This window comes from Lepidochelys kempii, chromosome 1 (genome assembly GCF_965140265.1).
Source record: "Lepidochelys kempii isolate rLepKem1 chromosome 1, rLepKem1.hap2, whole genome shotgun sequence".
NCBI classification, from domain to species: domain Eukaryota; kingdom Metazoa; phylum Chordata; order Testudines; family Cheloniidae; genus Lepidochelys; species Lepidochelys kempii.
In genome coordinates, this window is record NC_133256.1 from 43138669 (window position 1) to 43150950 (window position 12282).

The following is a 12282-nucleotide window of genomic DNA, read 5'->3' on the forward strand; positions in this document are numbered from 1 at the left end:
TCTAAACCAGAAATTTTGGACTAAAGTGCCTGGGAATCTTAGCTCAGAGAAGCTGTTGCATATTCCTCTCCACACAGGGAGGGGAGGGGGCGAACTCTATGAGCTTACGCTATACAGTTCCCTGTGCAGCTCAAAACAATATAATTTTGGGTTTATGCTTTAGAGGGAGCACATGCCTGGAGAGCTGAGAGTTACCTTGGCTTTAGCCTTTCTACTGTTGGTTCGTTCAGTGGCTAGTCAGAGATCCTGCATGTAACTTCAGCTGGGTGTGTCCCTACATGTGTGTATGCTGGTGCAAGTGTAAGACCAGGAGCGTGTCTGCAGCTTATCACAGCAGCACAGTGTGAGAGGGAGCCCAGGCTCGTGGGTCAGAGGGCTCAGTGGTACCCCACTTCCAGGTGGCACCCCAGGGGAAACCTGTCACACTAGGATTAAATAATTTTGAGTTGCATAAAAGCTTCTTAAACGTTTATTATTTTTTCAACAAGTGTTTATGTTCAAATGAGGCAGGCATTCTTAGAATTGTCATTTTGACTGATCTGACTGCTGTCTGTTGGAAGACAACAACTGTCAGAGACACTGCATAGAATTATGTACATTTCAAAATGTCACTAATCCAATCCACTTTCAAATAAGAACTTGTCAACATTAAGCATTGTGTAAAACCACATGCAAAAATTGCTATAAAGAAGCTTAAATAGAACCAAACTTGCAGGTTTTCAGAAAGGATATTTCAATATTAAAAAAATATACTGTGTATTAAATTGAGCATTTCAAGTAACTTAAATATCTTTAGCAAACATGTCCAGCAAGATATCCTTCTTTAAAAGAAATTGTTCTTAGAACAAAAAGCTAATGAATGGCTATTTAGACACCAATTTCTCAACACAGTAGCAAGCCTGTGTGAAACTATGTGTAATCTAAATAAAGTGAGTCCACCGTTAAAAACAAACATACATTTAGCAGGACTGATTAACTATTACATTTCTATATATACAAAAGTGCTTAGCATAAAAATATTACCTAAAAAAATATAAATTTTATTAAGATCATTTGGCTCTACACATACTACTAGATCTGCGCTTTGGAAGGAGAAACATAGTATTTACACTAAGTTTAGGCAACTTTCCTATATTGTATCTTTAAACAAGTCAAACAAAAATCTCCACGCAAATGTACCTTTATCCAAATTATAATTCATCCTATTTGGCTCACCATAAATATAGCAATTCATTGAATACTAAACAATATAAATAACTTTATCCATTGTCTGCTGCGTTAGTCCCTAATACAGGCTGCCGACAAATTGGGCAAGTAGAATTTTCAGAAAGCCAGCGATCAATACAATGAACATGAAACTCATGCATGCATGGTAACTGCCTTAGCTTGTTCCCGGTTACATATTCGTTGATACAAACACTACATGTTTTACTTATTTCACTCTCTGTGTGGCTGTCCCCATAGTTCCGGGTAGACAGATTGTCAATCTGCTCTTTGGTTAAACCTCTCAAGTGCTCGTCGTCATCATCTTCATTTAGCAAGAAGAAATGTGCAAGACGAAGAATGGGCAGTGTTCCATTTTCAACCAAGTTGTTTGCCTCTTGAGACTGTCTGCTTTCCCGATTTTCATTATTGAGACTATAATGTTGAGTCCCATCATTCTCTCCATTTGTTTCACTACTACCTTCTTCAACATATCTATGCCTAACTGAAGTCTCACTTAATTCACTATCATCATTTACTGTGTGTGAGTTATTCAACTCTGATTGTATATCTAATAAGTGCTGACTGCCCCTCTGAATTTCTGAATTTGATTCAGTCTCCATTAAGGAGCTTAGTTCTCCAAAACCAGTCATAATTTGCCTTAGAATTGATCGAAGAGCCACTGATGAAGGTTCACCAACACCAGTTTCTGAAATTCTACGAAGAGGGATCCGTATAGTGCTAACGTAGGTTCGTATACCTGCACGTTCTGATCGGGAAATTGTACGGCGAAATCCACCACTATCACTTTCGAAAGTAACTGTGTTTTCTGCTATTCCCACTCTAGAGCGTGTTCTACTAGCAATACTCTCCCTATCTCTATTTTCCCCAGGACGAATTCTTCTTACCTGAAGATCTAGTGTAATAGTTGGATGTCTTCTAACTGCAGCTGTTGATCTACTAGATTCATCCTCTTCCAATGTTATTCCTAATGTTGGGGCTGAACTAAAAAATTGTGGCGTCTGTGTGCTACCTACTGTTTGTTCATCTGGCTCAGAGGGAGGCTGAGCTGTATATCTCCTAGTAGACCTTCTAGAGATTTGCTGTAAATTTCTACTTTGCCTCAGTCTTTGCTCCTCAGAATTAGTAGAGCCATCTTGTCTTTGCAATGGAGAACGGCTTCGACTACTCAAGGTAGATCTTAACCTTAGAATTCCTAGTCTTTGTCTTGTACTCATCTGAACATTAGCTCTAGCTCTACCTCTCTGGAGATCAGTGGATGTGACTGTTTCTTGCATTTCTCTTCGCCTAACAACACTGTGTTCACCACTATCTGAAGAAATATTATGTGCTGTGCTTCTTGTTCTGTAAAGGCCTGTTGACTCCCTAGTTCTTCTTCTGAGCCTTCCCAAGACAGGAGAAGAGGTTTCTTCAACACTTTGTACCACAGAATTTCTCACAGTTCTGGTTCTTGCAGTGTTAGAAGTTTCACCATGAGAATCTCTTGATGTCCTGCTCCTAGTTCGTGTAGCTATAGGACTGACTGCTCTTTGATGTCGATTGTCCATATGCATTGTGCTAGTATCCAAGTGTGAAATGTCCATATATTCATCACTAGAAGCTTCAAAACTATTATTATGTTCATGATTTATGTTGATTTCAAGACTAAACCGGAATTCCCCGCTATTTGGATTTGTCCGACTCACAGCTCTCCAAGTTTGGTTCCCACTCTGTCCACTGCGAGTAGCATTTCCTGTGCGACGAAATGTGTTCAGCCACTCTAGCAGAGAGTCACCATTTGAATTTTCCCCAAGAACCTCTGAATCTGTAAAAAGCAGATAAAGAATTTACCTTGTTCTAAAGAAGGGAAAGTTTGTTGTTGTTGTTTTTTTAAAAGATTAACTTTAGTTTTTCAGATGGCTAATCACTTCTCTTCTTATGTTAGCTGTTTTGCCAACTTCTATAATAAATAAGAAAATAGCTTAATCTAGCCTTATTTTTCAGAGGCAGAAACAAATAAGTAAATTATTTCTGTGCAACTATTGCTTTTTGAAGGAGAATGGTCAGGGTAAGTAATTTGTTGCAAATCTAAATCAGTTATTATGAAGTACTATAAGTTAATTTACTTTCACATCATTAGGATATAAACTCTATTCATTTTGCTACTTGGAGAAAAAGAGCTACATAGAACAAAGAAGAAACAGACTTAGTATGGATGTCACTTGAACAGACCAGTATTTTAATATACAGAAAAATGTAATGCTTTATCTATAGAAGTAAATAAAGAAAGCTTACCTCCAGCAGTTTCTCCTTCACCTTCCCTATTTTCTACATCAGTTTGGGATGCTAGATGCTCCTTTGCCCCCTCTAGACGTTGCTGTAGCTCTTCTGCTGTTATTTCTCCTGAAATAGTTCACATATTTAGGTAATATATGCCCTCAGCCTTTCAGTAAGATATTTTGATTGTCTCAAAAACGTTTGCATATTTCTTGTTTTTCAAGCATAACAATGAAATAGTTTCCTATATTTCTTTTGTTACTGACAATTTTCAGAAATAAAGTAAAAACAGTAAAACATTGGAGAGACATCAGCATGATTATAAAATTACAATCAATACAAATACAGACAATACAATAAAAAGTAGGCACCAGAAATAAAGAGGCTACATGTATCTAAGCAGAAGACTGCATGTCATTATAACCTGCCAACCTATTAGCATCAGTATGTTCTAAGAATTCAGACGCTGAAGAAATTCTCTTCTATACAAGGTGTACTTTAAGTACGATATTTGTAAATGAATATTTTAATTATTGTATGTGTGCCCAGAGGTTGTAACTTGGATGCATATTATAAATCTAAACATTATGCTGGGAGGATGAATTTTTGTTTCTCAAGCTTTAATATCCATTTAAAATTGTTTGTTTTTTAAGAGAGAGGCCATCAACTTTAAAAGAAAAAAATCTCACTCTTCAGTCATTCCCCAGACACACAGACCAAATTGTACTTTCAGTTACACTGGCATAACACCACTCCTCATTTATACCGGTGTACTGTCTCATCTGCTGTAGCCATCCATATCTTACCAGGAGTGCCAAGAAGATTGTGGTCTCTCATTAACCTGTAGTCTTCATCACTGAGTTCATTAATGAATTGGTAATAGGCCTCTTCTCTGCTAAGGCGCTCCTGCTGCCACTGTCTCTCCTCTTCACCATGACTGTGTTCTAGGGGAGAGGCTTGTTCATCACCTCCCCGCAAAAGAGACCTAGATCGATCCATGCTGAGATAAACAGGCTGTTCTGAACAAAACCAAAGATCAGTACTGTGAAGTATAACTCCAGGTTATCAGTTGCTCAGTTTCTCATTTAAACTAGTTTACCTGTTAATATGAACTCGACATAAACTAAGTTGTATGTCCCTATTTGCCAGGTCAATTCACCAACAAAGAGTTTATTGGGCAAATATTTTGCTTCTTGGCTGTTTAAAACAATAATGAAAGTCACCCTCTCGGTGAAAAGACAAATAAGTTAACATACCAACTTCTTAAAGATAAATCAAACAATTAGTGTTTTATTCTTAGCCTTATAAGAATACCTTAAAAATATAAAGAAATAAACACAAAAGTTTGTTTCCTTCCTCTCACTGCAATAGAGCCACTCTGAGGTGAATCACAGCAGTGGTTTGGGAGTAAGGTGAAATAGCATGGGAAATTTTGGTAAATCAAATGTAATTACCCAGCATAGAATTCTGATGAGATACCAGAGTTATTACTATAGAGAAGAGTACTAGCCATTCGATCTTTAATGACAAATAGCTAGGACTGCAGTTTTACAGCACATCTAAGGGATGCCACTTCCAGCAATATAAGACCCATAGCACCATGCTAGGGAATTGCTTCACTTCTGATAGTGTTTTTAGGTTTTTCTTTCAAGTCTCTCATCCAAACTGCAGACTGACAAATGGATGCATAACTATGTCAAGCTCAGAATCAGAGAGGAAAGACTGGATTCTCACACACACTCTTTGTTCCTTCTGCTGCCAAGAAAGACAGGAAATCAAGGATACACTGATTGCAAACCTTATTAACAAAATGTGAGCAAGCCCCCTTGTACTGGCAGAGCAGCATTTTAATAGTCCATTTTTACTGGTTACAGGTTAATTAATATCCCCTTCTCACAATCCCTGGTGGAGGGTCATCTATTGTCCCATCCTTTGTCTCTTCACTTTACACTCTTTTCTTGGGTAATTTTATTTGCCCCGAGGGCTTCAGCTAACTGTCTTTCCAATCACTTCCAAATTTACCTTCCCACTGACCTGTCTCTCTTTATTCAATCCTGCATCTCAGCTTGTCTCTCTAACATCCCTTCCTGGATGTCTCATCAACTTAAACTAAAAATGGTCAAATGGAATTTCTTTCTCCCCCAGTCAAACACTGCCCATTGAGCCCCTATTAGCTGTCTCTTTTGACAGAAATACCATCCCTTCTATCATTCACACCCATAAGCTTGGAGTCATCACTGACTTCTCTTTCCTTCATCCAGGCTGTGGCCAAATTTTGTTGTTTCTTTCTCCATAATATTTTTATGATTAAACACCTTATTTATATCCACAACCAAAATTTTAGTCCAGGCCCTCATCTTCCCCACCTTGCTTATTGCATCCTCTTAAACGATACACATTGCCCCTTTCAATCTGTTCAAAACATAGCTGTTAAGTCAATCTTCCTGACCATGTCACCACTTCGCCAGATCCAACTTCCACTAAGAAAGGTCTCTCCCACTGACTTTAACAGGAGTTGGATTGGGCTGTAAGTTCCTCCGTGGGCTCCCTTTTGTTCACAATGTTAAATTCAAACTTCTTGTTATCAAGGTCCTTCAGAGTTCTGCCCCCCTCTCTACTTATCTTATTTCTTTTCACATTCACCCAAGTTTCCACACTTGCACTGATGCTAGCTCTCACTAGCCCATCATGTCTGCTTCTCCCACAATTGTCTTTGCACCTTCTTCCATGCTAATTATTGTCTGGCAAGTACTGCTATACAAAGCTTAATCAGACGCAAAAGGTTTATAATCCAAAACAACGACCAAACAACATACATAGCACAGGAAGGGACATTCTTGGTCACTGAGTCCAGTCCTCTACTATCATAGACAATCCAGTCAGACAATTCCGTACTTAATTTATCAAGCTCCACCTTAAAACTAGGTAGCTTGTTTCCCCCTCTACACCTACTGGAAAGCTGTTCCAGAACCTCACTCCTCTGATGGTTAGAAACCTCCTTCTAATATCCAGCCTAAATTTATTCATGGCTAGTTCATACCCTTCTATGCTTGTGCTGACATTGTCCTTTGCCTTAAATAGCTCTTCTCCCTCCATGGTGATTGCCACCTTGATGTATTTAGAGTTAACAATCATATTCCCTCTCAGCCTAAATTTTGCTACGCTAAACAACCCAAGCCTAGTAAAATAGGCTCTCCATTTCCCTGATTATCTTAGTAGTCCTCCTCTGCGCCTTTTCCAGTTTTAAATAATTTTTCTTGAACATGGGTGACCAGAATTGTACACAGAATTCCAGCTGAGATCTTACCAATGCCTTGCACAATAGCATTAGTTCTTTATGTATTCCTCTATTGGAAATAGCTCACATGTTATTGTAGAATCATATTTGACTTTTTCACAGCCACATTATATTGGTAGTTCATACTCATCTTGTGATCAACTAATGCATGTGGGTCTTTCTCCTCTCTTGTTTCCAAAGGCTGAGCCCCAAGTTTAAAGCAGGAATTCTTGTTATTCCCTAAGTGCATGAGCCTGCACTTTGTATTATTAAATTTCATCCAATTTCTATTACTCCAATTCTCTATATCATCCAATTCCTCATATATAATAGTTCAGTCCTCCTCTGTACAGATGCCTCCCAACTTTGTGTCATTAGCAAATTTCATTAGCACACTTCTACTTTTTGTGCCATGGTCACTAATGAATATTAAAGATTGGTCCCCAAATAAATCCTCAAGGAACTTCACTAGTAATCTCCCTCCAGATAGATAGCTCTCCTTTCAGCATAACCCTGTCTCCCTGTGATGGGGTATACCAGGACCTTTGAGGCCCCCTGCTGGAGGCCTTGCTGTCCTACTACACTTCCCCCCAGAAAAGGAGCAGCGAAGGTGGGTCCTCCATGGCTGCCTACAGAAGCTGCAGTAAAGTGGCCAATCAGCACACAGCAGGCCCAGTTAAAAGGAGCTGCAGGGCCTGAAGAGATCAGTTGCTTGCTGGGACCTGGGAGGTGAGGAAGGTGCTCTTTGCTGGCTGTGGGAGCGGCAATCCTGAGGTCAAAGTGAAGTGTGTAGGAAGCAGCCCAGGGAACAGTAGCAGCATCTACTACAGAAAGCAGTAAGTAGTTGCTTTTTACAGGCTCCTTGGGTCATGACCTGGAGTAGTGGGTGGGCCCAGGTCTGGCCACTGGTAGAGTGGCCAAAGCCTTGAGAAGGGGACAAATGTTGCTTAGAGGCCCCAGTGAAGGTCAGGACTCCATCTCCAGGGAGAAGGCCATGGGGTCACTACTCTACAACAGAGCAGGAACAGATTTTAGGCTAGCCCAGAAAGGGCTGAAAACTGAGCCTAGAGACAGGGCTCAATACATTCCAAAGACACTGTGATTGGCCCTGTTAGAGCTTTCTGTTTGTGTGGTCAGACATGTAGACTATGCATAGCTTAGCTGGAGTGGTGAGCCCCTGAAGACCTGCCCATCAAGGTTTACTGTAAACAGGGACACTGCATGTAGCGAGCACACATCTGCACCCACCTGATGGAGGTGCTCATTAGAGGTGGGTGGCCCTGTCATACTCTGTAATAGTCAGTTCTTTATAGTTACAGATCTTGTACTAATCCCTATCATCTGCATTTTAATTTATTTCATGTGTGGACTCTGTCAAATACTTTACTGAAACACTTTACAGACAGATTAGGTCTCCTGCATTTCCCTTGTCTAAACATATTCATTATCTAATCAAAGGTATCAGATGTTGCCAGACTAACCAAACTTGACAAACCCATGTTACATGGAGGTAAACAAAGGAATAAAATGCAAGTCTTCTCTCCCCTCCCCCCTGCGATGCAAATTCCAGATGGAATTTCTTAAAGCAAAGATGCAAAAACTAAGCTTCCACATTTAAGTCCCTGAGCTCTTCAATCCAGATTACTTTACTATCTAGTTCCCTTAATTTCCCAAAATCTGCCCTTTTAAATCAAAAACCTTAGTTACAACCTAGTTTTGACTATTCTATTTAATTTACACTGAGTCAACTAGCTATCACCTGATCCAAGGTTTATTTTTTTATGACCAGCTCTTCTATAATGTCATCTCTACTCACTAAAGCAAGTCCAAAACAGCATTACCTCCTGTTAAGTGACTATTTGCTGAAGAAATCTGGTCTGTTATACCCACAAATAACTAGGCCTGACCATTATTAACAGCATTTGTTTTCCAATTTATTACCTGGGAAGTTAAAATCTCACACGGACGATTTCTGGTAGTATTTCTCTCTCCAATATTAAAGAGATCTCTATGCACCTACAAATCTGATCCTGCTTACAGCAAAAGGTGAGAATCAAATTGTGAATTTATATGAAAACTAGATATCTAGAAAATGAGAACTATTCCTGCCTCCTCCCAACTTTGTCAGCTAATTTCTTTAATGTAATCTCATGATGCACAGAAAGATGCATATACAAATCTTCATTCATGAAGCTGAAAACTGTCATGTCAGCTAATCTCTCTTCTTTTTCCCCACTCCCTTTCTCATGCTCAATAACATACGAGCCCTCTTTCTTCAAAGCATGTATGTGGTAGAATAAAACAATTAAGTGACTCATTTTGTTGAGTCTTATGGTAGGATGGTTAAATAGGCTCTAAGTGACTCACAAGAGCATGCAATGTTGTTGGTGTAGCTGTGTTGATCCCAGGATTAGAGACAAGGTGGGTGAGGCAATATCTTTTTATTGAACCAACTTCTGTTTGTGAAAGGAGCTTACACAAACATGAACTGTGTAAACTCAAAAGCTTGTCTGTCTCACGAATAGAAGTTGGTTCAATAACATTCTCACCCACTTGTCTCACCTGAGAACAGTAAGAAGTGTGAAATATTTAGTTACCCAGTCTGGTTAAAATAACAGTAAATGGCATCGATGCCATCTTGTATTTAACAAGATACTTTTGTATTTGAAAGCATCACACTTGAAAAATCAGATGGACCCAGCTATGTTGCACACAGTGTAAAAAATTCACACCCCTGAGCAATGCGGTTAGACTAATCCAACCTAAGCACTTGTGTGGCCAGTACTAAATCTACAGAAGAATTCTTCTGTTGGCCTACCTACACCCTCTCAGAGGTGAATTACCAGTGCTGACAGGAGAACTCTTCCTGTCGACTTATTGTACACAGTCTCTATACTGAAGTGCTACAGTTGTACAGCATCAGCACTAAATGTAGATACTCCCTAAATTAAGGGAGTTAAACTATTAAATGGAACAAAAATGGCAATAACTTGGGCAAAACTCAGAATTCTCTTCTTTTCTAATTTCCCACAGTTTGAGAGAGAAATTATACATACCAATATGGTTTTATTCTATACACTTATAAATTCAGAACCAATACCATAACCCTTTCTAGCAAAGAATGTGCACTCACTTTAATCAGCTATATAGCTGCTTACTTTTCCTCGTGGCCTCTTTCCATCAATTTGTATCCAGGATTCAAATAAGTGATCATTTTCTGAAAGGCCCTCCTGTGGCTGCCAGGAGGGTGAGAGCTGAGTTTAGAGGAGGCGGCCTCCCTGGCAGACAGGCACACAGGACGTTGCTGTCAAGCCTGATCCTCCAGGCGAGAGGAGGTGCCCGGGCTTTGAAGAACACCTGAAACAACGGAAGTATTCCCCAAGTAACTACAGACGGGCATAAAATCTGACGCAGCGCCAAGAGCGGGAGCCGCTGGCCTGGCCCCACACCCGCCTCAGCGAAGCCCACGCAGACACCACGGCAAGGGACTGCTGGCCCTTCCCACCCCGCAGCCTCAGGGCCCCTCCAGGCGGGGAGGCTGAAGGCTGCTGGCCCTTCCCCGGCACTCGCGCGGGGATCGCTGCACTCTGCCCGGGCTGCGGCTCTGGCGCCCGTGGGGCGGGCTCCCCGCGGCCCCCTGCCCGGCGCAGCCATGGCCTGGGGCCGGCGCCTGTTCCCAGACCCAGCGCTGCGGGTGACTGACAGCGCTCCTCTCCAATCACCTGTCGTAGCCGCGGCCAGAGACCAATTACAGCAGGGCGCGGTGGGCCCCGTCTCGGCGCCCCAGCCGGGACCCTACTCACCACGCGCGCTGCAGAGGGGCCCGCCGAGGCGGCACCCCCCGCCCCGCTGCGCGGAGCCGCCCTCTAAAACGAGGGTAAGAGGAAGAGCCCAGCGTGGGGGCGGCAGCACACACCGGCCCTGCTCACGCCTCACCTCTGAGCAGCCGCCGCCGCCAGCGCCGGAAAGAACCCGAGTCCCCAGATCCGCGCGCTGGAGGCGGAGCGGTGATTCCCGTCCGGGTGGCCGCACTGAGCAGCGAGCAAACGTTCCGCACTCAGACGGGGCCGCCCTGGGCATGCGCACAGGTGGATCTCGTCTCCCGCGGCGGACAACCTCTGGCAGGCCCCGGGCGACCCGCGAGCTGGACCTTCTAGCGCGTGAGGGAGTCTGAGGGGCCGGGGCTGCAGCCGGGAGGCGGCGGGAGCGGGGCGGAGGGGCGCGCCTGAAGGTTTCCTTTCTCTGGTCAGTGCAGTGTTCGCAAGCGCAATAGGTAGAAAGAACAGGAGTTCTTGTGGCACCTTAGACTAACAAATTTATTAGAGCATAAGCTTTCGTGGGCTGCAGCTCTAATTTGTTAGCCTCTAAGGTGCCACAAGTACTCCTGCTTCTGCGGATACAGACTAACACGGCTAAACCGCAGTAGGTAGGATTGCCAACTGGCTAATCCCACAAACCCAAACGCCCTTGCCCCACCCCTTTCCCGAGTCCCCGCCCCTTCTCCAATGCCTTGCGCTGCTCGTGCCAGCACCCCTCCTGCCATTGCTCTCGCTCTCTCCCTCGGCTAGGGTAGGGGGTTGGGGTGCAGGAGGGGGCAAGGGGTACTGGCTCTGAGAGGGGGCTCAGAACAGGGGCAGGTGGTTGGGGAGAGGGAGGGGATAAGGGGTGCGGGTTCTGTCTGGGCAGTACTTATCTCTGATAGCTCCTGGGCAGCTGCACAGCGGGGCTAAGGCAGGCTGCCTGCCTGCCCTGGCCCTGTGCTGCTCCTGGAAGCAGCTGGCACATCCTTGCAGCCCCTGGGCAGGGCAGGGAGTTCTGCGTGCTGCCCTGCCTACAGGCACCACCCCCACAGCTCCTATTGGCTGCAGTTCCTGGCCAATGGGAGCTGCAGAGTTGGCGCTCAAAACAGGGGCAGTGAATGGAGACCCCCTCTTTCTCATAGTGCCAGTCTCCTGTCTAGACTCTCCGACTGTAGAGTAGTGACAGTCATTTTGCCTATGGACATGGCTTCACTGCCACTGAAAACAATGGGAGGTGGCAGGCAACTTTATTAAGGCCAGTCTCACTTACACATGCAGGTAGACTGTGGGAAATAGTAGCCATTTTGCTGGCTTCAACCCCATGAACAGTAAAAGGAGATTTGTGAGTTCACAACCTTTTCTCATGTTTTCATGAGACAGGTGAAAAATGCCCCCAAAGTCACTGGAGTTGCAATAAAAACAGAGTTGGCACTACTGCATTGTCCAGGACTGCTACAGCCTTGACTCACCAGCCAGCTGGTGCAGGCAGACCCCTGTATCATCCCCACTGGTGCTGGGGACATGGTGGGAAATCAAGGTCATTGCACCATTAGGTTCTAAGCTGTTAGGCTGCAGTCTTGGAAGGTGAATTATTTTTGCCAATGTGACGCCACAACAAAGTCAGTGGGGTGTACCAGGGCACAGGAGTTTGAGCATGTAGAATTGATTGGAGATTGGGATTTTAGCATTTTGGACCATACTGTCTTTTTACTTTTTGGACTTCCA

At 43.3% G+C, this 12282-nt stretch overlaps 1 protein-coding gene across 4 annotated transcripts; it reads right to left on the reverse strand.

Annotated features, from left to right (window-relative positions):
* Positions 1-453: 453 nt before the first annotated feature.
* On the reverse strand, positions 454-10837 carry RNF6 (ring finger protein 6). 4 transcript variants are annotated; one of them, XM_073340381.1, is made up of 5 exons: positions 10694-10837; positions 9916-10114; positions 4287-4499; positions 3499-3606; positions 454-3028 (listed from the first exon to the last, which is right to left on the reverse strand). In XM_073340381.1, exons 3-5 carry the CDS (start codon positions 4477-4479, stop codon positions 1260-1262), a joined length of 2070 nt encoding a protein of 689 aa, XP_073196482.1. In that variant the 5' UTR covers positions 4480-4499; positions 9916-10114; positions 10694-10837; the 3' UTR covers positions 454-1259. The 4 variants fall into 4 exon arrangements, with proteins under 4 accessions (XP_073196482.1, XP_073196473.1, XP_073196457.1 ...); XM_073340372.1 differs by having other exon boundaries at positions 4287-4494; positions 9891-10114; XM_073340356.1 differs by having other exon boundaries at positions 9891-10114.
* Positions 10838-12282: the final 1445 nt, after the last annotated feature.